At 49.9% G+C, this 25,875-nt stretch overlaps 1 protein-coding gene across 2 annotated transcripts; it reads left to right on the forward strand.

The window, feature by feature from the left end:
- Positions 1 to 180: 180 nt before the first annotated feature.
- On the forward strand, positions 181 to 20,488 carry nf2a (NF2, moesin-ezrin-radixin like (MERLIN) tumor suppressor a). Of its 2 annotated transcripts, XM_067227667.1 has the most exons (16): positions 181 to 1,041; positions 3,510 to 3,635; positions 3,820 to 3,942; positions 7,678 to 7,761; positions 9,232 to 9,300; positions 9,764 to 9,846; positions 10,978 to 11,053; positions 11,681 to 11,815; positions 11,939 to 12,013; positions 12,201 to 12,314; positions 12,763 to 12,885; positions 14,605 to 14,822; positions 15,899 to 16,004; positions 17,475 to 17,611; positions 19,047 to 19,206; positions 20,389 to 20,488. In XM_067227667.1, the coding sequence occupies exons 1-16, from the start codon at positions 928 to 930 to the stop codon at positions 20,437 to 20,439; spliced, it is 1,794 nt and encodes a 597-aa protein (XP_067083768.1). In that variant the 5' UTR covers positions 181 to 927; the 3' UTR covers positions 20,440 to 20,488. The 2 variants fall into 2 exon arrangements, with proteins under 2 accessions (XP_067083768.1, XP_067083769.1); XM_067227668.1 differs by lacking the exons at positions 3,510 to 3,635; positions 3,820 to 3,942.
- The last annotated feature ends 5,387 nt before the right edge of the window (positions 20,489 to 25,875 follow it).

Here is a 25,875-nt window from a genome sequence, read left to right on the forward strand (position 1 = left end):
CTATTTTTGCAGGATATTAGATCAAGCCTACTCCTGTGAAAAACATGGTAGGCCAAATTATAAACAAAAAAACAGCTAGCCTACATTTCATGTGGCTTTTCTGTGACCAATTGCATTGCAGTACACCATTGGGCGCGACCGCCCATTCATTTGTAGAGGAAGCTAGCCTGTTGACCATAAGCCATGCTATGTTGTAAGCTAGCTACCACAACTTTTTATAAAGCTATTTTAACTACGTTCATGGACACATTTGATTAAGATGTTTCAAAAACTGCCATCGCTGTCGAACTATCTCTCCGATTTTTACTTGCGGTACAAACTTTTTGCTGGATCGAAGTCACCATCATAGATTAGTGGGTATGTTTACAAAGCAACTATGCTACTACTAGTTACAATTTAGCTAGTCCCTATTTCCAGATAGTTCTACCGATGCGCCAACGCGTTGCAGGTACATTGCGTTAATCGATAGAAACAGGTATAGCATTTATTTGTTTGTAACAACTGACTGATAGTATTAGTCATCAAGTTACCACCCCATACAATGAGTCTTACCATGTTAGCTAGTTTACTATAACTCTTCACAAACATGATGATGAGCCCTTTTTGTTCAATATGAATTGACAATGAAATAACTGTAATTCAAAAGAATCTTTAAAATGATTGGACTGGCAGGTTATGTTGGCAGGTAATGTTGTCAAGCAACATATACATTACAAAGTACATAACTTTGGCTAGAAATATTATTGAGAGAAACTACTTGCATACTAGCTAGTCTCAGGATTGACAGAAGAAAATGGGAATACATCTTTTTTCTTGACACTATCTTACTTCGCATGACTGGATATCACATACATTTTCTAGACACTGCTTGTGCTAGCCAGCCTAGTATTTATCTATCCAGCTACCAATAGCAAACCAAACATCACCATGGCTAGTGCCTTGGCAGCAAAAATGGGACTGAACTCTTTGAGAAGAAAACAAGCCAAGACCTTCAACGTCAAGATAACAACCATGGACGCAGACATGGAATTCAGCTGTGAGGTGCGTAGTGCTGGCTACCTATCTGGAATGGATGTGTTGTGTAACAAGCATGATTAATGTCGTTTAACTGGTTGACCTGTTCATCACAACTTTGTCTCCTCCCGTCCTCATCTTGAGAAAGGTGTTATCAGTAAACCTGGCAGTCAGTCTCAGAAAGGTGATCAGACAAACTCATCAGCCACTGGAAAGTCACTGACAGTTCAGATCAGGTGTAACTACTGATGTGGAAAAAACACCATACTGTTGTAATTATGAATATGGTTAATGATTATGGACTTAAAGATACTTGTAATCACTCTTTGGTATATGCTGTATTATTGGAAACCATATTATTACAAGTTATATTAGTGGAAACCAGATGCAAAGCTGTTGGCTGATTATTGTTATCCCTAAACAATGGTAGGAGACATGAAGCCCTAAATATAAGGTTTAAATAATTAAAGGATGAGTGGGGGAGAGGAGCATGTGTATGCTTTCATAAAGGACCAGGATGCACAGCTATGACTTATGAGACAAATTTGTGGCCTTTCGCCCAGGAGCTTAGTGCAGCTGGCTGTTCAAGGTCAGAGTGGGCCTAAATTGGAAGAAGTGTCTATGTAGGAAAGTACCTGTTTTGAATCCCCTAAGACAAAGAACCTGCTTGGTATGATTACCTAATGTCTATGTAACCAACAAGTATCGTACCATATTAACATACAATGGGGAGAAGACTATATAAGTTAAATTGTCCGGAGAAAACTTCAGTCTGATCCCGGGATCACGCTCACGTTCTATTGGGAATCTTTCTTACCTGAGAACCACTAAAACACTTTGCATCCACCCTGCTGAGTTCATGCTGTTGTTAAATTTTGAGAATTGACTGAAGATGTACAGAACATTTGTTTCATCACTACTAGTCAGCTAGATTTGGGCCACCACATTTGTTGTTGCATGTTCTACTAGCAATGGGAGGAATCAGTAATATATTTTAGGGCTAAATATTGTATTTTACCATGACTTTGCTTGGATTAAAAACAAACAAACAAACCCCAACTCAACTGATGCACAAACAAGGTGCTTTGTGATGTATGATGTAGTGTAGTAGAACTACAGGGTTGTTATAGGCACATACCAGCGTAAACCTGGTTCCTGTTACCACTGCATTCATAATTTCGTTTTGGTTAAACAAACGTGATAAGCACTGCAATGGTATAACATCTTCAACAAGGGAAAATGTTTTTCACTATCCTACAATGTGTGTAACTATGTTGTCTTAGTATGTTGCGGGGATTGTCCCTCTTAGTGAACAATATCATGTCTTGCCTTAAGATGGCAGTATTGTATCAACGTAACGTGAGCAATTAGTTTCAGGATTCAGGCATGCATTGGTGGGAAAAAGCTGCAGTTCACTGCTTGGTTGGTCTTCTAAGGTCATTTACAAGACTGGACCTTCAAATTGGGTTGTTATATTTACTTAATGCAACACAATGCAATTATGTGTAATATTGGCAATCGGGCACCATATTACCTGTGTAGCCTAAAAGCACTGTAGGCCAATAGGCTTAACCATTCTCAGTCCTTCCAGTGCTATTGACTCATGCAGCAGTCAGGCTAGCCTGAAGATGCGTGCAAAGAATGCCTCAACATTCTCCTTGCTCGCCATTGCCACTGAAAGGGGCTGAACTCAGCCACAGCTCGCTATACGGGTAATTATACTGAGTTCCCGAAAGCCAATTGTGGGTTTGCTCTGGCTATTTTCTGTGCTGTAATGATCAATTACATGCTTTGTAAATAGTCATTCTGGAGCAGTTGCCATTGCAGCGGCCCTGTTTGGTTTATTAGATTGACCTTGACAGTCTCCGGGTTGTTGTTCAGAATCAGAAAGGGCTTTATTCACCATGTAAGTTCACACAAACAAGGAACTCTCTGTGGCAGGGAGGTGCCAACGATATCCAAATATTAAATATAAAAGTAGAAAAAGTAACAGTCTAAACAATACTATACAAAATAAAATATAAAATAAGATCAAATTAGTTTTCCCTAGAGAGATGATTGGCTGACTCCCTTTTTCTGCACTGTGCAACAAGGTACTTGAAGGCTCCGAAACAGTGTAGCAGCACAAGATCAAAGCTGTTTTAATTGGATAATAAAGGCAGTTCTCTCAGCTCGGTCAGAAGCTATTGCATTGTTATTCTCCCTTAGCCGGTTCAGTCCAGAGGAGATGGGCTGACAGGTTCTGCCTGGTTCTGAGCCCACAGGAGACGCACTGATAACAGGCCGCGGCTGAGGCATGCGATCCCCTCTCATTACCAAGAGACGGATTCCCTTCAACCTCTACATCTTTGGTTTTCTCCTCCTGTTGATGATAGTTCGCTTCCGTCATGAGACAAGGGTTGATGTGTTACATCTGCATACGTGTTCCGTCGGCTGGGTTTTAGTTCATTCGGTTCTCGTCAGCAAACTGGTAAAGAACACGCTGTCTGCGTCAGGTCAAGTGGAAGGGAAAGGATCTGTTCGACCACGTGTGCCGGACGTTCGGCCTGAGAGAGACTTGGTACTTCGGGCTCCAGTACAACGTGAAGGACACGGTCGCTTGGCTCAAGATGGACAAGAAGGTAGGCTTCTTCTCCAGAGCATCAACACCTAAAGTACACGTTCACGTTAAACTCCCTGAGGTGAATCGAGATGGTTGTTTTGGTGCCGTGAACGGGCAAAGCTAAATGTACATCGAGTATGTGGTTTCGTGAAGTCGTTTGGGTCTCTTTTGGATCACCTGTTCTGGTTCTTCCTGCTGCGTAGGTGTTGGATCAGGAAGTCCCCAAGGAGAATCCGATCACCCTCCACTTCCTCGCCAAGTTCTTCCCCGAGAACGCGGAGGAGGAGCTGGTCCAGGACATCACACAGCATCTCTTCTTCCTGCAGGTACCGACGCTGTCAATCAACACAGTCAGCTACCGCTCATTCAGTCTACCTCACTCACTTACCTTCCGATTGCAATTAGTTCAATTTTCCGTAATTAATTTTAGAGGACAGAAATCTCTGCATTGGAGGTTTCCTAATTGAGGTATTGGAAGAGATGTTTGTGTTGTGGAGAGCTTGGTCATCTGCTCTTGCTACCCAACTACATCTCAGTTAGGGAAAGATCTCCTTCCTACTACATCTCAGACAGGAAAAGATCTCCTTCCTACTACATCTCAGACAGGGAAAGATCTCCTTCATACTACATCTCAGTCAGGGAAAGATCTCCTTCCTACTACATCTCAGTCAGGGAAAGATCTCCTTCCTACTACATCTCAGTCAGGGAAAGATCTCCTTCCTACTACACCTCAGTCAGGGAAAGATCTCCTTCCTACTACATCTCAGTCAGGGAAAGATCTCCTTCCTACTACATCTCAGTGAGGGAAAGATCTCCTTCCTACTACATCTCAGTCAGGGAAAGATCTCCTTCCTACTACATCTCAATCTCAGTCAGGGAAAGATCTCCTTCCTACTACACCTCAGTCAGGGAAAGATCTCCTTCCTACTACACTCAGTCAGGGAAAGATCTCCTTCCTACTACATCTCAGTGAGGGAAAGATCTCCTGCCTACTACATCTCAGTGAGGGAAAGATCTCCTTCCTACTACATCTCAGTCAGGGAAAGATCTCCTTCCTACTACATCTCAGTCAGGGAAAGATCTCCTTCCTACTACATCTCAGTCAGGGAAAGATCTCCTTCCTACTACATCTCAGTCAGGGAAAGATCTCCTTCCTACTACATCTCAGTCAGGGAAAGATCTCCTTCCTACTACACCTCAGTCAGGGAAAGATCTCCTTCCTACTACACATCAGTCAGGGAAAGATCTCCTTCCTACTACATCTCAGTCAGGGAAATATCTCCTTCCTACTACATCTCAGTCAGGGAAAGATCTCCTTCCTACTACATCTATCAGGGAAAGATCTCCTTCCTACTACATCTCAGTCAGGTAAAGATCTCCTTCCTACTACATCTCAGTCAGGGAAAGATCTCCTTCCTACTACATCTCAGTCAGGGAAAGATCTCCTTCCTACTACATCTCAGTCAGGTAAAGATCTCCTTCCTACTACATCTCAGTCAGGTAAAGATCTCCTTCCTACTACATCTCAGTCAGGTAAAGATCTCCTTCCTACTACATCTCAGTCAGGTAAAGATCTCCTTCCTACTACACCTCAGTCACAGATCTCGGTTCTCGCCTCTCTCTGCTCATTGACTGACATGTCCACACTTCACATTTGCTGTCAATCATGAAATCAGCAGCAACCCCCAGACAGACAACTTGGCCCTCAGAACCAGGGTTACCACAGCCATGCAGGACTTTTCTCAATATTAATTTTTCAAATTTTTTGGAGTGGGGCTTTAAGGGTTGTGGCTTTTACGTAAAAATAAAGAAATGGTTTTCATCTACCTGAAATACAAGGTGATTTTAGGTCAGTTCAATCCAAAAAAGTTTTACTTAGAGACTCACCGACACCCAGACTCTTGAACATTTCTATCTGGTACAAAACAGTTTTTCTGGTGGTGAAATGTATATGATCAGTTCTAAAGTATACATGATCTCACAGATTACCTGGTAATCACAGCTGCATCCTACTTGCCGCCTAGCCACGATGCAGAGCACCAACTGGGGTGAGTAGGGTGGGTGGGTGGGTGGGTGGGGGGGGGGGGGCAGACACCCTTCTACACTGTGCATGAACAGAGGCTTCTGGAAAACCCCCATCTATGGTCCAGTCCAGTGATGGTGTTCATCCATGTGGAGACAGCGTGCCTTGTGTGTATTACCTCTGGCCCCTGCACCCCTGGGATTGCCTCTTCTCCCCTCACGAGAGATGAGATTTGTAGCAGTGCCCGCTCTTTCCAATTGGCCCCGGCTACGTTTATCAATGACCAATTAGGGTTTTAAGGGGTCCAGTGATAGGCCCAGTTAATGACATGCTGCTTCAGGGACTGTGGGCCCCACAGCATGCTGTTACACACAATCAGGGAGAAACTCAATTCTCTGCACATTCCTGGAATACAGGTACTTCTGTTGTAGGTGAGACGAGCGCAGAAAGTCTTCTATGGGGTCTTTTTTGGCGCGATGATCATTTTGTTTTTCCGAGGTGAAGCAAATGATCCAGGTTGGCACGCGGAGCTGACAAATTGTTTAGCGGTTGGAAACGGACGCGACGTGGAGGAGGAGAGCGCGGATACTGATGCCCCGCGCCGCCTGTCTGACGCCCAGTAATCCCCCTTATGGCGGAGCATGCCTCGGATCAGATTGTGTCGCCCGCGCCACATCCGGATTACCCTGTTAGCGACTGCGATCAACTCCCCGCCCCCTTCGCCCTCGCGTCCACCCCCCCCCCCCGCGCGTTCTCCAGCCGAACAGCCTCATTTGTTTGGGCTTAGCGCGCCCCCCCCCACCCCCCCTTGATTGGAGCTGTCACCTCTGCTGTCAGCATCTTGTTAGTTCATGACAGAGAGACACTGCATGACTGGCTCTGCAAATGAATGTGCTCCGTGCACACCAGGGTCCCCACTGGCTATGACGGAATGGCTCACATACAGCCCCCCCCCCTCCACCACCACCACCTGTTTGAGACTGAATTACCTGCAGGGACGGTGATGTCTTAACTAGTAGCACCCTAGCACTAGCCTAGCATACTAGTACCCTAGCCTAGCATACTACTAACCTAGCCTAGCATACTAGTACCCTAGCCTAGTAGACACAAGTGGCCGTGCCAGATGTCCCAGTGAGCCGCGTTGGGTTTTTCTCAGCCATCTGCATCTGTGAGGCCTGGTCATTAACCAGTGTTTACCAGCAGCATGGGTCCCCTGGAGCAGGTTAATCACGCTCACTTGGGAGCATCCGGGGCTAGGCCCTGGTGTGCAGGCTGACAGGCCCCCACGTGGCCCCTGGTGTGCACGCTAACAGGCCTCCGCGTGGCCCCTGGTGTGCACGCTAACAGGCCTCCGCGTGGCCCCTGGTGTGCAGGCTAACAGGCCTCCGCGTGGCCCCTGGTGTGCAGGCTAACAGGCCTCCGCGTGGCCCCTGGTGTGCAGGCTAACAGGCCTCCGCATGGCCCCTGGTGTGCAGGCTAACAGGCCTCCGCGTGGCCCCTGGTGTGCAGGCTAACAGGCCTCCGCGTGGCCCCTGGTGTGCACGCTAACAGGCCTCCGCGTGGCCCCTGGTGTGCAGGCTAACAGGCCTCCGCGTGGCCCCTGGTGTGCACGCTAACAGGCCTCCGCGTGGCCCCTGGTGTGCAGGCTAACAGGCTCCCCTGTGGGCGGCTGCTCACGGCTCCGTCATCCTTCATGGTTCCTCCTCCTGGAGGAGCAGGAGAGCTCAGCTGCAGTGCTCTGGGTGTCTATTACCATCCAGGGAGCCGGGCCTGGTGAAGCGGCACGCCTTCTGATTGTTTCTGTAGGGATTACTGGCCTTCTACATGGTTTCTGTGGTGTTCCTCGAGCCAATCGGTGTGTTGGGATTGGGTTCCAGTTTCATCCATTTGAGCATAGTCCATTATTTAAATGAGGCAAATCATTCCGTGTACTTCAGTGCCTGTAACCAAACAGAGAGAGCCCAGTGTGTGGATGAGGTCCCATCAGTCTGTGTGTGTGTGTGTGTGTGTGTGTGTGTGTGTGTGTGTGTGCGCGCAGGTGAAGAGGAGCATCCTGCAGGAGGAGATCTACTGCCCCCCAGAGGCCTCTGTGCTGCTCGCCTCCTATGCTGTCCAGGCCAAGGTCAGTCTGTCTGTCTCTGTCCCTCTCCCTCTGTCTCCCTTTGTCTGTCTCTGTCTTTCTCTTTCCCTCTCTCTCTCTCTCTCTCTCTCTCTCTCTCTCTCTCTCTCTCTCTCTCTCTCTCTCTCTCTCTCTCTCTCTCTCTCTCCCTCTCTCCCTCTCTTTCTCAGTCTCTCTGCCTTTGTCTCTTTCTTTGTCTCTCTCTTTCTCTCCATCCTTCTCTCTACGGCTCTCCTTCTGTGTCTCTCTCTCTTTCCCCCTGTCTGTCTCTCGCCTGGCTTTACTGTGTCTCATCCTCCAAATCTTCCACCCATCACCCCTCCATCCACTCATCGTCCATTCAATTGTCCTCCATGATCGACCAGTGCAGGTGAGCTATGTAATCTAAGAGGAGGCCAGAGAAGGGCTTAGAGCAGCAGGGACTACCCGGCAAGATGTAGTTCACCTCTGTCGTTTCAATCAGGAGTAGGAGGAGTGCTGGAGAGACAGAGTGGAGATGGAAAGAGGGCCTCAGTGGAAAGTCTGATGTGTGATAGAGGCTGAAGGAGAATGTGTGTGTGTGCAGGTGTGTAGGAGAACCACTTTCCTGTTTGCCATGCTGTGGAGACCTCGGACTGCAAGGAGGTGTTGACAGAGATTTTCAAGGAACAGCTGCTTCAGAGAATGCAGGGGAGTCACCAGGCTTAGGGGCTAGGACAAACAGACAGACAGACAGACAGACAGACAGACACGCACGCACACGCACACACACACACACACACACGCTAGGGGCTGTGACAGATGAAGTGGTCAGTGGAGTGGAGAAGGGAATCTCACACCTACACACACACACACACACACATATACACACACACCAGGTCTAGGGGCTGAGAGGTAGTCAGTGGAGAAGGGGATCTCAGACGCACACACACTCCAGGCTGGTAAAGTTGTGACACCACTCTGTCGACACGCTCACATGGTGCTTTTTATCAGCAAGGCATGTAGTGTTTCAACGGAACCGCTGGTTCATTGAGTTATTTACTGTCATGCGGTAGTTAGTCAATTAACTAACGCTGTAGTATAAACAACCTAGGTTAGCAGTGTTGTTTTCCGACAGTATCATCCCCAGAGGTATTTGCACTGCTATTTATTCACTGCAATATCCCTGCAGGTCATTCTTCCTTCCTTTTCGTATTCCTTCCCTCTCCCCACCACACACACACACACACACTCTCACCTCCCCCCCCCCCCCTCCTCCCTCCCTCAGGCTGTGACGGGACCCATCCATCACTGCCCAGACAGATCCTGATGACATTATTTAATGACATTGTTTAACGACACCATTTCCTAACGTTGGGGGCTGTGAGAGGCGAGGCGTGCGTGCCAGTGGCAAGGGAACTGCCCCCGCTGTTCTGACAGGTTCCCCCCCCCCCCCCCCCCCGTGTGGAGTTCTGCTGGGAGACGTTTCATGAGGTTTCTCTCTCTGCCCTGTAGTATGGAGACTACGACCCCAACCTTCACGAACCTGGTTTCCTGGCCAAAGAGGACCTTCTGCCCAAGAACGTGAGTCTCTCCGCCCTGCCTCACCCGGAGAACAGGTGGGGGTGGTTGGCATGGCAACTACATCTAGAAACGAGAACAGTCGTGTGACTACTGGGTGCTACCGAGAACCAAGAGGTGTCCTGTTGCTTCTCTGAACAACCCCTTAGAGCAGGGGTGTTCAATCCTGGTCCTCCAGAGCCCCCGTCCTGCATGTTTGAGATGTTTCCCTGCTCCAGCACACCTGATTCAAATGAATGGGTCGTTATCAAGCTCTGTGGAAGCCGGGTAACGACCATTCATTTGAATCAGGTGTGCTGGAGCAGGGCAACATCTAAAACATGCAGGACGGGGGCTCTCGAGGACCAGGATTGAACACCCCTGCCTTAGAGGAACCTCGTTTGGTTCCAGGTGGAACCCTGGAGGAACACTGTGGAACTGTGTTTTTTAAGGGGAGTGCTGTAGTGAACTGGCTGTCCATGTCCAGGTGATCAACCTGTACCAGATGACCGCTGAGATGTGGGAGGAGAGGATCACTGCGTGCTACGCGGAGCACAGGGGTAGGACCAGGTGAGGCCCCACTGCTGGTCACACACACCTGGTAGAGGTCAACCGCACACCTGGCAATCCTCTACGCTGGAGCCCCCCACTCTCCCTAGGTCTCTCTGCAACTCCACGGAACACACACACACACACCACACAGAGGCACGTCGGACTGAATCCCCTCTCCCCGATGGCTCTGCTGGACGAAGGGAAGTCGTTTTTCCTCCGGCGGCCAGGGCTCCTGTCTTCTCTCCGCAGACTCTAGCCAGGCTCTAGCAGCCCGCATCCTCGGGCTTGAGAATCAGATCCCCGTCATCAGATCTGGTTTCGAGTTGTTTACTGCAGGCTCGGAGTTACACCAGCACACTTGTGCCTTTTTTAACGTTTGATTTTCAACATCCGCCTGGTTTTCGGAGCCAAAGGCATCAAACGAGCCGGAAAAGTTCAAAGTCATGCGGCCGCGCTGTGTTTTCTTTGGATTCAAGTATGTAAATGTTTGGTGTTTGGGAGGGTGATGGGGGGGGGGGGGGGGGGTTCTGACCCAGAAGATCTGGCAACTTGCAAGAGCGGGAGGGAGAGAGAGCGAGGGAGAGCGAGGGAGAGAGGGAGGGAGAGGGAGAGAGAGCGAGGGAGAGCAGGAGAGGGAGAGCGCGAGGGAGAGCGAGGGAGAGAGAGGGAGAGCGAGGGAGAGAGAGAGAGAGGAAACAGGCCTGTTTAAGTTTGCTTTCATCAGCGCTGTAGTCAGAACCCGGGGTGCTGACTTCGCTACTTAATCCCACACTGCGCAACCCTTCAGACTGTTCAGGGAAAAGCAGTGTGTGAAACTGCAGCTGATGTTGACACCGTTGGGTTCTCCTCCCAAAACGCACCCCAGAGACACCTTCTAGATGCTTCTAGACGACACACACCCCAGAAATACTCCCTTGGAGTGTGTCCTCACCTCTCTCCCGCCTCGGGGACCCCCAAACGGGGGTCCGTGAGAAGGGAGGGGGAGGCGAGGGTGCGTTCCAGGAATCCAGGCTTGGGATCTCACCTGTCTCCTTGTATTCCTTCCTGTCTCATTGTTTCCTTCCCGTCTCCTTGTATTCCTTCCTGTCTCCTTGTTTCCTTCCTGGCTCCTTGTATTCCTTCCTGTCTCCTCGTTTCTGTCCGAGCCAGGGAGGAAGCTGAGATGGAGTATCTAAAGATCGCCCAGGACCTGGAGATGTACGCCGTCAATTACTTCTTCATCAGGGTAAGCCAGTGTCCTCTGGTCCCCCTCCCCCTCCAACTATGACAGCAGTGAGTAGTGTCGTCCTTGACACTGCGGTAAAACCGAGACACAGTAGAGGGGAGAGGAGAAGAAAAAGAAAAAAAACATCTCCTTTTATCTGTAGTAGCAGCACTTGTTGAGGGCTCGTGTCTGTTTCCTGCGGGAGATCAGAGTGTGTCTGATCAGGACAGCGAGTCACGGCTTATGCAAACCGCCCCTGTGACTCACAGAGGCTGTAATTCACCTCAACTCACTTACGGTCTACTCCGAAAGTCCCACAGCCCTGAAAGTACCTCATTCGGCTGGACAGCAACAGTAATAACAGATTCATGTGAATGAAAGCCTCAGTTCTGAAAGCCCCCCCCCGCCACCCCCCCTTTTCCCTGGCACTGCCCAGCTGGCATTTATGAGGGGTAAGTGAGATAGATGAATTGCTGTGCCCGCCGGTGCCACCCCTGTCAAAGTCATTTAGGAGGTGGCTGCTCTCCGAGCACCGCCAGCCCTCTGCCACTTCCCCCTGGCTGCCCCAACACGAGGTGCGGTCGCTGCGCTCCGGAAAGCTTCCGTTGCCTTTCCCTCACCATCATCTCCATCGCGTCGTGTCCCCAGAACAAGAAGGGGACGGAGCTGCTGCTGGGGGTGGACGCCCTGGGCCTGCACATCTACGAGCCGGACAACAGGCTCACTCCCAAGTGCTCCTTCCCCTGGAACGAGATCCGCAACATCTCCTACAACGACAAAGAGGTGGATATCCTTCCCACCACTTCCAGAGGATGACCAAGGCATTGTCGTACCATTTTTCTTTAACACTTTGAGGTGCTAATATATACTGTGTGTGTGTGTGTGTGTGTGTTTGCGTGCTACAAGTTTGCCATCAAACCCGTGGACAAGAAGACAGACGTTTTCAAATTCAACTCCTCAAGGCTGAGGGTGAACAAGCTGGTGAGTCCTGCAGAGTCTTACTCCAAAACCTGATCTGTTTATGTGCTGACTGTCTGGTCAGAACCTGCTGATGTACTGACTGTCTGGTCTGGACCTGCTGATGTACCGACTGTCTGGTCAGGACCTGCTGATGTACTGACTGTCTGGTCTGGACCTGCTGATGTACTGACTCTTCTTCCCGGGTCAGATCCTGCAACTGTGCATAGGGAACCATGACCTGTTCAGGAGGAGGAGGGGCCTGGACTCTCTGGAGATGCAGCAGATGAAGACCCAGGCTCGTGAGGAGAGGGCTCGCAAGCAGGTACACTACTCCACCCCTACACTACCTCACTAGTAACACTACAATGCTAGTACGGTACATCACTACCACACTAGAACTGTCCTAGCCGTGTCATCAGCGTGCGCCTGTCCTAGCCGTGTCATCAGCGTGAGCCTGTCCTAGCCGTGTCATCAGCGTGCGCCTGTCCTAGCCGTGTCATCAGCGTGAGCCTGTCCTAGCCATGTCATCAGCGTGAGCCTGTCCTAGCCATGTCATCAGCGTGCGCCTGTCCTAGCCGTGTCATCAGCGTGCGCCTGTCCTAGCCGTGTCATCATGGCGCCCGTCCTAGCCGTGTCATCAGCGTGCGCCTGTCCTAGCCGTGTCATCAGCGTGCGCCTGTCCTAGCCGTGTCATCAGCGTGTGCCTGTCCTAGCCGTGTCATCATGGCGCCCGTCCTAGCCGTGTCATCAGCGTGCGCCTGTGCCCCCAGGCGGAGCGACAGCTGCTGCAGAGGGAGAAGCAGCTACGAGAGGAGGCGGAGCGGGCCAGAGACCAGCTGGAGAGACAGCTGCTGCAGCTGCAGGACGACGCTCACATGGCCAACGAGGCTCTGGTAAACACTGACCCCTGACCTCTGACCTGGTAAACACTGACCCCTGACCTGGTAAACACTGACCCCTGACCTGGTAAATACTGACCCCTGACCTCTGACCTGGTAAACACTGACCCCTGACCTGGTAAACACTGACCCCTGACCTGGTAAACACTGACCCCTTAGCTGGTAAATACTGACCCCTGACCTCTGACCTGGTAAACACTGACCCCTGACCTGGTAAACACTGACCCCTGACCTGGTAAACACTGACCCCTGAAATTTTGTAATTAAAGATCTGAGAAAACGATCAAGATATAGATCAGAAAAACCTTTATCTATATTAGGATTCCTCCTTCAGGAGGAAACCTATTGGAATTGATGGTATTATTATCTCATGAACTCATAAGTAAAAAGTGTTGAGATTTGGCACATTGATACAACATGCCACAACTAACGCCCACACCAAGAATGGCCCACATCAGACCATAGGGGGCGTCACAGGCCACGCCTCAAATGTCCACTTTTCAGAGTGATGGCATTTCCACCCCATTGCTCCAATTCTTCTGAAACTTGGTGTACATGACTCATTTTTCATGAGGAACAAAAAGGCCTCAAGGACCCATAAGGTCCGCCATGATGGATTTTCCTGTATGACATTTTGGCATTTTGTGAAAACCTTCAAAATTCATGTTCTCTTGAACCAAAGGTCCAATTGACTTTTTGTACAGATGTGTAGATTTGATGTCTTTCAAAACGTTACTTGGGAAAAATGAATCAAATACAACATGGCTGAAAGGGGTGTATTTATGTAAATGTACTTTACAATTTTGATTGATGGTTTTTCAAACCGAATAGGCTACAAGGTGACACTCCCATGAGGTACCGAGCAAAGTTTCACCTTGATATGTGAAAATATGACTGAATTACAGCTGTTTGAGCTTGGACCAAATCTGACAAATGCTTGCCATTGGAGAAACGTCAGATTTTATTATTCAGTTACTGAACGAAGCAGTCCAGGTTTGAGAATGGCTCAATTGGATGAGATGTTGTGCTGGGACATGAAGGGTTGAGTCAGAGGATTTCTTTTTTGTGTGTTTATTTGAGGAGGATTCCGCCATTGCTGCTTGCAGTTTTATTTCTTGCAGCAAGAAAGGAGCTGTTCTAAGACGGTACAATGGTGTCTGGGTGAGGAGGCTCTGCTCAGTCTAGCTGAGCACTTCCTTTTATCCTTCTGTCTCAGACAGATCTAGACAGTCACATATACGGTTCAAAAGTTCAGGCCTGGCATAAACGTGGGGCTGAAACAGGGGCTTAACCAAAAAGAGAGAAAATACTAAGAAAAAGAGAGAGAGAGAGAAAGGGGTTTGAGTTAGAATAAGTCAAAAAGGTGTCAAGAAAAACTAAGGAACTTATGGTTCAGCTCAACAGTTCATTAAACTTAAGCTATGAAGAACATTCAAGAATCTTTCTTCATCAGTAACAAGTATATGCTTTAAATCTATGCCATCATCATAAAATTATACTTAAAAAAAAAAGTTTTCCATTACACCCCTGACCTGGTAAACACTGACCCCTGACCTGGTAAACACTGACCCCTGACCTGGTAAACAATGACCCCTGAACCCCTGACCTGGTAAACACTGACCCCTGACCGTTGACCTGGTAAACACTGACCCCAGACCTGGTAAACACTGACCCCTGACCTGTCAAACCCTGCCCCCACCTGGCCCCCGGTAGATGCGTTCCGAGGAGACAGCGGACCTGCTGGCGGAGAAGGCCCAGATAGCCGCCGAGGAGGCCAAGCTGCTGGCCCAGAAGGCGGCGGAGGCTGAGGCCGAGATGCAGCGGATCAAGGTGACGGCCATCCGCTCGGAGGAGGAGAGGAGGCTGATGGAGCAGAAGATGCTGGAGGCCGAGATGCTGGCCCTGCAGATGGCGGAGGAGTCGGAACGCAGGTAGATGATGGGCCCCTCCAGTTCTCACACACACACACACACATGTACACGTGCGTACACCCACGCGCGCTCATTGATTGATTTATTTGATCGCTTTCACACGCGCCGCTCACTCCCTGGACCTCGACTTAATGGTTCATTGATGTGCCAGGTAATTGTTAGTCGTAACGCTCGATAGCACGTGATGCTAAGGAGAGGCCTGGTTGATGGGGCCTCTGTGTGTCTTTCCTGGGACAGTCCCAGGGGCCACCCAGGCCTGGGGAAAACATCCCTCGAGGTCTCCGTTACTGAGAGAGCAGCTGAAGTGAAATGCGTTGTGCTCAGACGGGGTCAGAGGGCGACAAGAAGGACACAAGGAGGATTCATGTCTGCTTTGTCTTTCTACAATGATGAGGATTCAGATTAGCGGATTAGTTTGTAGGAGTGTGTTGTTGGTGTCCCTTTGTGTTGTGGGTCTCTCCCTGGTCGTTCTCTGCTGAGGCTCTGTACTGTGTGTCTCAGACAGACAGACCAGGGAGACCCTCTGGTCTCTCTGTCCTGAGTGTCTCCCTGGTCTCTCTGTCCTGAGGGTCTCCCTGGTCTCTCTGTCCTGAGTGTCTCTCTGTCCTGAGGGTCTCCCTGGTCTCTCTGTCCTGAGGGTCCCTCTGGTCTCTCTGTCCTGAGTGTCTCCCTGGTCTTTCTGTCCTGAGGGTCTCCCTGGTCTCTCTGTCCTGAGGGTCTCCCTGGTCTCTCTGTCCTGAGGGTCTCCCTGGTCTCTCTGTCCTGAGGGTCTCCCTGTTCTCTCTGTCCTGAGGGTCTCCCTGGTGTCTCTGTCCTGAGGGTCTCCCTGGTCTCTCTTTCCTGAGTGTCTCCCTGGTGTCTCTGTCCTTAGTTTCTCCCTGGTCTCTCTTTCCTGAGTGTCTCCCTGGTGTCTCTGTCCTTAGTTTCTCCCTGGTCTCTCTTTCCTGAGTGTCTCCCTGGTGTCTCTGTCCTTAGTTTCTCCCTGGTCTCTCTGTCCTGAGTGTCTCCCTGGTCTCTCTGTCCTGAGGGTCTCCCTGGTCTCTCTTTCCTGAGTGTCTCCCTGGTCTTTTCCTCAGGGCTGGTGAGGCGGAGCAACTGAAGCTGGACCTGATGGAGGCGAGGGAGTCTGAGCTCCGGGCCAAACACAAGCTGCTGGAGATCACCAGCAAGACTGCCTACCCAGTAACAGCCTGCACACATGCACGCATGCACGCACACCCCATTCACACACCACGCACACACATACACACATGCACGCACACCCCCTACACACACCATGCACACATACAAACTTGCACGCACACCCCATACACACACCACGCACACACATACACACATGCACGCACACCCCATACACACACCACGCACGCACACATGCACACACACACACACACACACACACCCTATACACACTTCACACCACTTATGCATCACAAACGCACACACACCACGCATGCATGCATACACAGATGCACACACACACAGACCAACACACCACTTACGCATACACAAGTGCACACACACACACACACACACACACACACACACACACACAAGAGGTTTAGATAGGCCTCTAGGGACTGTGAAGAGGAGCGGAACCAAAGAATTCCAACAGACCTTTACTTGTTACTAAGTAAAAAAGGGCAAAAAATAAATAAACATTTAAACTTGAACCAACTCATTGCACGCAGACACACAAACTCGCACACACTACACACTCATCCCCCATACCACACATGTACGCTTGCACACACAACACATCGCACACACCTCATAAATATACACACAGATTTGGACGCCAGGACGCCCACACCGTGCAGACTGCTTCATATTAGCCCCCCACCCCAACACACACACACACACACATGCTGGCTTACGTAAGAAGCTCGCAGCACACAGATCCGCCTATGCAACAGCCGCCTACACACATCCTGAAAGCCGCCCACCACACGCACAATCCAGCCAGCACTCTCAATACTCAATACACACTAATACTTTCACCACAATACACACTAATACTTTCACCACAATACACACTAATACTCTCATCACAATACACACTACAATACTCTCACCACAATACACACTAATACTCTCATCACAATACACAGTAATACTCTCATCACAATACACACTACAATACTCTCACCACAATACACACTAACACTCTCATCACAATACACAGTAATACTCTCATCACAATACACACTAATACTCTCATCACAATACACAGTAATACTCTCATCACAATACACACTACAATACTCTCACTAAAATACACACTAATACTCTCATCACAATACACACTAATACTCTCATCACAATACACACTAATACTCTCACCACAATACACACTAATACTCTCATCACAATACACACTACAATACTCTCACTAAAATACACACTAATACTCTCATCACAATACAACAGTAATACTCTCATCACTATACACACTACAATACTATCACTAAAATACACCCCCCCAATAATCTCACTGCAATACACACTCCATCACAATACAGACTGCAACACTCTCACCACGATACACACGACATGACAACGTGCACTTCAAAACACACCATGTCATCCTCATATACTCTAGTAGCCAGTTGGTTACTGCAGACATTTTCAACCGTGCATCTCTACCCCCAGCCCCCCCAGGCCCCGGCCCCGCCCTCGGACGCCATGCCCGCCGACCTCCCCAGCCTGAGTTTCAGCAGGGAAAACCTCAGCTTCGACTTCAAAGACACGGACATGAAGCGCCTCTCCATGGAGATAGAGAAGGAGAAGTGAGTGAAACTGCTCTCCACACACACACGCATCATGAAACACCATGCACCTCACATGCACCACCGAAAACCACACGCACCATCCAACACCACACACACACACACGCACCCACCCTTCCTGCCGCTTCACTTCATCCAATCAGACTCCCTACTCCCGCAGCAGTCTCTCCGTCTTCCACCCTGCCAGGCGTGCAACACACACAAATGTCACCTCTGTGTTATGTGACAGACTGGCTGGAGTCCATGTCAGTTTGCCAGTGACCCACCGCCTGACACTCTGATACGTGTCGGGGATGTAAAGTGTGTGAGTGGGCGAAGACTGCCACTGAAATTAGCCCCGTCGCGCCATCGTACCGAGACTAAGTCTGTGGTCTAGAGCCCGACCGATAAAGGATTTTTAAGGCCGATACCGATACAAATATTTGGTGATTTAAAAATCCGATATTCCGATATCGGCCGATATATAAACATATCTTAAAATCCTGAAACGCGTAACAAAACAAACTGATTTCCCTAACTGTAGTTATTTGTAGTTTACATTAAGTCACTTTTAGCAGAAGTTCTTATCCAGAGCGACTAAGTACAGGGACATTCCCCGAGGCAAGTAGGGTTAAGTGCCTTCCCAAGGACACAAAGTCATTTGACATGGCCGGGAATCGAACCAGCAACCTTCTGATTAATAGCCCGATTCGCTAACTGCTCAGCCATCTGACTCCTGTTATTATTTCCTCACTAAAATAATATGTTAATGCAGTTTGTGATAAATAAAATTTATAAAAATACAAACTTAAGATATGAAACTTAAAGTCCTTAGAACAAAAACCAAAAAAAATATTCATTTATCGGCCATTATAAATGCCGATAGTTTGGAAAATGCCCAATATCGGCAGATAACATCGGGCCGCCGATATATCGGTTGGGCTCTACTGTGGTCCACTCTAGAGAGCTGGCCTGGCGCTGTTGGCCTTGGAAGCTGTGTTAGAGTGTTCCGGAACCTAAAGGAGGTTTTCATCATTCATATTCCACTTTTTTCCGTACTCGCTGTTGTCTAGTCTGGTTGTCAGGACGCAACCTTCTAGACAGCCTTCTGGGGAGAGAATCTATCACACACCCTGAGAGAGGGTGTGTGATAGAATAAGACAATGGTGAGAGAGGGAGAGAGAGGGGTGAGAGGGTGGGTGTGTGAGATCAAGACAGAGGTGAGAGAGGGGGAGAGAGAGAGGGTGTGTGTGTGTGAGAGTGTAAGAAAGAATGTATGAGAGAGGGATAGTCAGCGGTGCCTGTAGCATTATCTCCAGGCTGAGGAACGTGGGGTGTGTGTGTGTAATGTGGTGGTACTGTGCTCTTGCAGGGTGTGAATGTGTGTGTGTAATGTGAGTGTGTGTTTGTGTATATGAGTGTGTGTGTGTAACATGGCGATACCCTGCTCCCTCAGGGTGGAGTACATGGAGAAGAGCAAGCACCTGCAGGAGCAGCTGAACGAGCTGAAAACGGAGATCGAGTCCCTGAAGCTGAAGGAGCGCGAGACCCCCCTGGACATCCTCCACAACCACAACACCCAGGAGGGCACCAGCAAGCACAGCAACTTCAAAAAGGTGCCAGCGCCACACACACCTAGACCCTGCACCACACACACACTCACACACACACACACTGTGTATTCAGAATACAAATGATGAGTAACTGTTTTCCATTACAGTTACAATTTAGATAGTTGCTATTTAGAATACAGTTAAATTGTTGAAATCAATGGATTACATTACGATACTTATCTGTTTCACGAGTTTATTTACTCGCTAAATAAATTAAGGCAACTCCATGCATTTCCCAGAACTTCTATCTGGTGGTTTCTACACTGTACGAACACAACTACATCTATCGCTCCCATGTCATTGCCTCTCGTTCTTTCCTTCTGCAATGCTACTGGCTAAGCCAATGCATGGCCATCACATGCACGGAGGACGCAAACTCACGTACCATGGTTGGCCAAAGCATGCCTCTCATCCACTCTCAAGTAGTTCTTAAGAGGCCAGACGAGGGTTCTCCTTACGAGCATGTTCGGGAAACGCACGTAAGAAATAACGATGGTTTGTTATTTTGCTCGTAGAGAACCCTCGTAACAACTAAGATCCATCGTTATCGGGAAACGCAGTTTAGTAAGCAGGATTTGATGGCCGCATTCCTACACTTATAAAACGCAATTCAATGTGGAAGTAATCCAAGTATTCAGAATACGGTACTCGGATTGAGTAACGTAACGGAATACGTTCCAAAAGAAATTTTTGGGAATGTGTTCTGTAACGAAATAAGTTTTGTAAGTCTATCCTTCCCAACACTGGGTGTACACCACCTATCCAAATCGTCACACACCATTCACCATTCACACACCATTCAGACGTACACCCGACGTTGTATCTCCTATATATACGGGTATCGATTGTAGGAGCGGTACTTGAAACATCAATTCCTATTCTGCTGAGGAGCGGGGTGAGGAGCGGGGTGAGGGTGAGGAGCGGGGTGAGGGTGAGGAGCGGGGTGAGGGTGAGGAGCGGGGTGAGGCTGAGGAGCGGGGTGAGGAACAGGGTGAGGGTGAGGAGTTAGGGTGAGGAGCAGGGTGAGGGTGGGGAGCGGGGTGAGGAACAGGGTGAGGGTGGGGAGCGGGGTGAGGAACAGGGTGAGGAGTTAGGGTGAGAAGTCGTCAGCACCGAGGATAGAGAACAGAGAGAAGCGTTGATCTGCTCTCATCAAGAACACTGACCTGTCCTTCTTTGTTTCAGCTGACCCTGCAGAGCACCAAGTCCCGAGTCGCTTTCTTTGAAGAACTCTGAACGCCTGTGTGTGTGTGTGTGTGTGTGTGTGTGTGGGTGTGTGTGTGAGTGTTAAAAGAAGATTAGCATCACTACATTGAGTGGACCATACCACTATGTTTTCTGCGCACTGGGAAAAACTGACCGCTGACCATAGCCATGGTCGAACTGAGGGACCACAGGGAAACACTGACCACAACCATGATTAAAATGGACAGCTGCTATAAGACTTTTATAAGGACCTAAGCAGCATTTCTTTCACTTCTTGGGATTTTGTTGGGGTTAGATGTTGTAGTTTTATTTTTGTATCCCATTTTAAAGACACTGTTGAGTTTATTTTGCATTTTATGTTTATTTTAATGTTAAATCAATTTCTTTTGTGATTAATAATGTCTTTTGGAAAAAGATTACATTTGTCTGAAAGTAAGAATGGTATTTGTTTGTGATTTGGTAGTTTTACAATGGTGAAGTTGACCTTTTTAGTTGCAGAATATAACTACTAAATAAATGAATGACGTTTGATAAATTGTTGTTTTTGAATGGCCCAATAATTCAGATCTTGTTGATGAGCTTCGCCTTTCATGAATCTCATCAGTAGTGTGAGTGTGTGTGTGTGCGTGCAACACGTGTGTGTTTGTGCAAGCATTACTATCATGTACACATGTGCCCTGTGTGTGGTGTGTGAGCGCATGCATGCATGCGTGTGTCAGAGAGAGAAGTCCGTCAGAGGGTGTGGCGGTGGGAGCGACGGAGGGCGAGGCGAGGCGTGCTGAGATGGAGAGGGGAGCAGCTGCTTGACAGCCGTGTCACCTCCGGGGCCAGAGACGGCCCTGCCTGGGTGACACAGCTGTGACAGGAGAGGGCGCGTCGGGAGCCCTCCCCCCCCCCCTCCCCCCTCCGCCCCCTCCACCCACAACCACCCTCCAGCACCCCAGGAAGCGGTCGTGGGACGACGGGGAGACGTTCTCCTCCTCTTCCTTCCCATCCCTCCATCTCCCCTGGGGGACGTTGGCTGCGTCGCATCACTCTGCTGCTGGGAGGAGGAGGAGGAGGAGGAGGGATGAAAAGGATCGGGGGAGGAGGAGAAACAGGAGGAGGAGGGGGAAGAGAGACATGGAGGTGGACGAGCACCGGAGAAGGAGAATATGTGGAGTGGGGATCTCTCAGGGCTGTGCTGGTATGTACGCCTCCTCTCGAAACAGACATGAAGCTGTGCCAATTACCTTGTGCTTCTTATACACCAGACAGACAAATTAGTTGAACTATATTTATCATAGTGAGCGGCTCCCAGCGGGACAGTGGTAAGACCAGCTTCAGAAACGAGAGAGACTCCTGCCTGTTCAGCTCTCCATCCAGGACCTGAGTGTCTCTCCGGCCAGGACCTGAGTGTCTCTCCATCCTGGACCTGAGTGTCTCTCCAGCCAGGACCTGAGTGTCTCTCCATCCAGGACCTGAGTGTCTCTCCATCCAGGACCTGAGTGTCTCTCCATCCAGGACCTGAGAGTCTCTCCATCCAGGACCTGAGAGTCTCTCCATCCAGGACCTGAGTGTCTCTCCATCCAGGACCTGAGTGTCTCTCCATCCAGGACCTGAGTGTCTCTCCATCCAGGACCTGAGTGTCTCTCCAGTGTTTCCTTGGCTCCTCCGGGCTGCTCTGCTCCTTCTCATCCATCTATCCTTTCATCCACCCATCTATCTATCCCTGCATCTATCCATCCATCCACCCAATCTTATCCTTTCATCAACCCATGGGAAAATGTGTCCAAACCTTTGACTGGTACTGTATATCCACCCATCTATCCTTTCATCCACCCATCTATCCTTTCATCCACAAAAATGCATAATCCAAAAGCTCCGATCTAGAAAGCACCAGCGTCCAGAACCGTACAGTCTGTGCAGACACAGTCAAATACGTCGATAATGGTCCAGAGTGGTTCAGTTGAGGTCAAGGTGACCCCAGCAGTACTCCTGCCTTAACCGCCAGAGTTCCGGCTCAGGGTTTAAGCATTACGGAGTCTAGTGGCTGCTGGCCGGAACGACTCCTACTACTTGTGACTCCGTGGGGTGATCATTCTAGTGCTGCACTGTTCTACAGTCATGTTGTGGGGGGGTTGCGGTGGGAGTTGTCCAAAACGACCCGCTTTTTGGACAGTGTTCTTCCCTCTGGCACTTCCTCCAGGGTGCTAAGATTAGACCCTAGATCCGAGCTAACCTTTCTGATCAGTTTTCGAAATCCTTCTGGCATCTGTTCATGGCTCCGATAGCAGCACTCCAGCACACTAGCGCGTAGATGTAATAAGTCACACTCTGCCTGGTGGAGGAAGTGGATCGGGGTTAGGCATACCGTTGTTATTATTGCTCACACTGAAGAATGGATTCTTTATTTTGTCTCTCCCAATCTTTTCCCCTCTGCTTTCTCCACCCCTTCTTCTGCCGGAACGGGCTCTCCTCTTTCTTTTGGTCTCCCTCCTCCCCTCTCCTGTGTCTTTCTGTCTCCTTTCTGTTTTCTTCCTTTCTTTCTCTCTCTCTCCAGTTGTCTGGCGCCTGGTCTGGCTTATTCCTCCTCTCTCCTTCTCCCTCCTTCTCTTTCTTCTCCCTCCTTCCCTGTCTCCTTTCCCCTCTCTTGCTCCACTCCTCTCTCTTACTCTCTCTCTTTTTCCTCTCTCTTTCTTTGTCTCTCTGCCGTCCGCAGAGACCGAGGACCGAATCGGCTCTGCGGCGAGCAAACGATGCTCGTCATGTCTCCTCTGTCTGCCGTCATTCCTCTCTCCTCTTCCCCCCCTGTGTTCTGTGTTCTCCCCCCCCCTCCCCCTCTGCTCCTCCTCCCATTTCCTCTCCTCCGTTCCCCCTCTCTCCTTCGACCAGCTACATCTGCACAGCAGAGCAGTGTGAGAGTGTGCGTGCGTGTGTGTGTGGCCACCAGGCAGCACGAGTGTGTGTGTGTGGAGCATGCTAATGAGCCTTTGGCCTTGAGAGTGGTAACGAGAAGTCGATGGTGAATTATTAACGGAGCGGAGAGATATTATACGGAGTACTCGGGACAGGGGGAGAACACGATTCCCTCACTCTCCGATTAGACTCGCCGAAACAGACTCATTACTTGTGCGTTCCCGCCCCCCCCCCGCGCCCCCCCGGCTGTGTTCCTACCTACCCGGCCCTCCGGTGTGTGAGCGGATGAGCGCCGCGTTAGCACGCTGCAATTAGCCGGCGATCTGGCGCGGGTGACGGATGGGCCCTGCCAGGGAGTTGTCTGCGGGGCCAGACTAACGACGCCGCCCGGGGTGACCCTCCGGGAGGAATCCGGCGCACGTTCAAAACCCAAATCACTTCTGAGGTGCGGCGGAGGATGTGGGAACTCACGGCTGCCTCGCAGGCAGTAATTAGATCACAAGATGAGTTATACATTTTTGTGTCTCCCCTCCCCCCCCCCCCCCCCCCCCCCCCCTTCCATCCCGGCCTGCTTCACTGACCCAGTTCCAGGCTACCTGTCCGTCTGTCTCACTGCTGTGGTGGGACTCTGGGAGGAGAAGAGGGGAGGGGCACTTCAGGCCCTCCCTCTCTCTATTTTGGTGGGCTTTAATAGTCTACATCAGGTCCATTTTCCTTAACCGCACCACTGTGAAATCCTAGATGCACGACGGCACTGTCCGGACTGTTCAGGTGAGGGGTCCACTGTTGACTTCCGAGAACCACCGTACTCCACTTCACACTTGCACCACTGCAGGTAGAGGAAGCCGCTGTGGACTATTGGGATGCGCCCGTGGGCCGGCCCCGTTTCCCTGTCAGCACCACTTGCGGGTAGAGGACGGAGCCGATCAATAAAGAGCTGAGCAGACCCGCATGGGAGACAGGACAGGAGATGAGAGGAGAGTTGAGGAGAGGTATAATTGGTTGCTCAGTTTGGATCTTGGACTGAGCAGGGAGTCGGCAAAGGGGATTTAGCCCCTTTGTCCCTCTCCTCTTCCACTCTCCTCCCCTCTCCTCCTCCTCTCTCTCCTCCTCTCCTGTTGCCTCAGTACAGGTAGTCTCCCCAGGGGGGGAGGCCTCCCCTGCGAGGCCCCGTGCTCCTTCAGGTGTGCTGTGTGCCACCCCCTCCCTCTCCTAAACCTAGCCAGTCTTTCTCAACCATTCTCGCAATGGAAAATCGTCATTGGTCTGTGAAAATGTGCAGGGGAAAAAAAACCAGACATGTAGCCATGTGCTGGGTTCCAAGTGAGCCAGCTGTTCTCCGGGTGATTTGGAGGAGTTATCGAACAGCTGGACGCTGTGACAAACCGCTGGCCAGACGGCAGCGTCGCTGCTTGTGTGATAGCGGCTCAATTGTACTTTCAGCAGCCTCTCTCTGTCTCTCTCTCTCCCCCTCTCTCTCTCTGTTCCTGAGCTCGTTACAAACTTGACACACTTCCCTAGCTTCCTTCAATAGTGCTCACATACACAGAGAGGGAGAGAGACAAGCACATATTCACACACACACACACACACACGAGGAGAGACGCACACACACGTCTTCCTCTAAGCTCCAGTTCCTCACAGCATAGGAGACCGAACTGTCAGCTTCAGTGTGTGTCTATTTTTAGGCTGCATTGGCAGCTGAGAAACTCTCCTTGGTTCGGCTCAGCGCGCCTCTCTCCTGCCCAAAATCCATATTCATGTCTGGAATCTTTCCTCCCGTCTCTACCCTCCCTCTCCTTATTCTCATCCCTTAACTTCCTCTCTCTCTCTTTCCGTCTCTGTTCCTGCCTCTAAAATGTGTTCCTTTTCTCTTTTTCTTCCGTGGGCTCTCGTTCCCCCCTCTCCCTTGCACAGTAGGCCCCTCTCCATTTGTCCACCTCTCTTCCCCACCCCCTGCCTTTTGACTTCATCTCCGTCCCCCTCTCTCTCTACCCTGTTCTCTCTCCCTCGCTTTGTGGCTTTTGTGGCTTAGTGACTTAATTTAACACATTTTAGAGTCTTCAGGACTGTAAAAAGGGAGTCAGGTGGCTGAGCGGTGAGGGAATCGGGCTAGTAATCCGAAGGTTGCCAGTTCGATTCCCGGTCATGCCAACTGACGTTGGGTCCTTGGGCAAGGCACTTCACCCTGCTTGCCTCAGGGGAATGTCCCTGTACTTACTGTAAGTCGCTCTGGATAAGAGCGTCTGCTAAATGATTAAATGTAAATGTAAACCCAGAGTGTTAGAAGTGGTTTCTGTCTGACGTCAGGGCTCAGACACACACCAGCTGCCCTGTCCACACAAACAAGCTTGTTACCCGGTGCCCCTTTTGTGTATTTTCACACCTCGCCTGGACATATTGCACCCTAATGCTCTCAACCACTTCCAGTTTGATCCTAACGTTGAAAGTGGTCGGAGAGAGAGAGAGAGAAGCGTGGAGAGACAGAGAGAGTGAGGGAACTCTTTCGACCGATTTGTTGTATTCAGCTCCACCGGTCCCTGCTCTCTCCTCTGAACTACCCAGCCA

This window comes from Osmerus mordax, chromosome 24 (genome assembly GCF_038355195.1).
Source record: "Osmerus mordax isolate fOsmMor3 chromosome 24, fOsmMor3.pri, whole genome shotgun sequence".
NCBI classification, from domain to species: Eukaryota; Metazoa; Chordata; class Actinopteri; order Osmeriformes; family Osmeridae; genus Osmerus; species Osmerus mordax.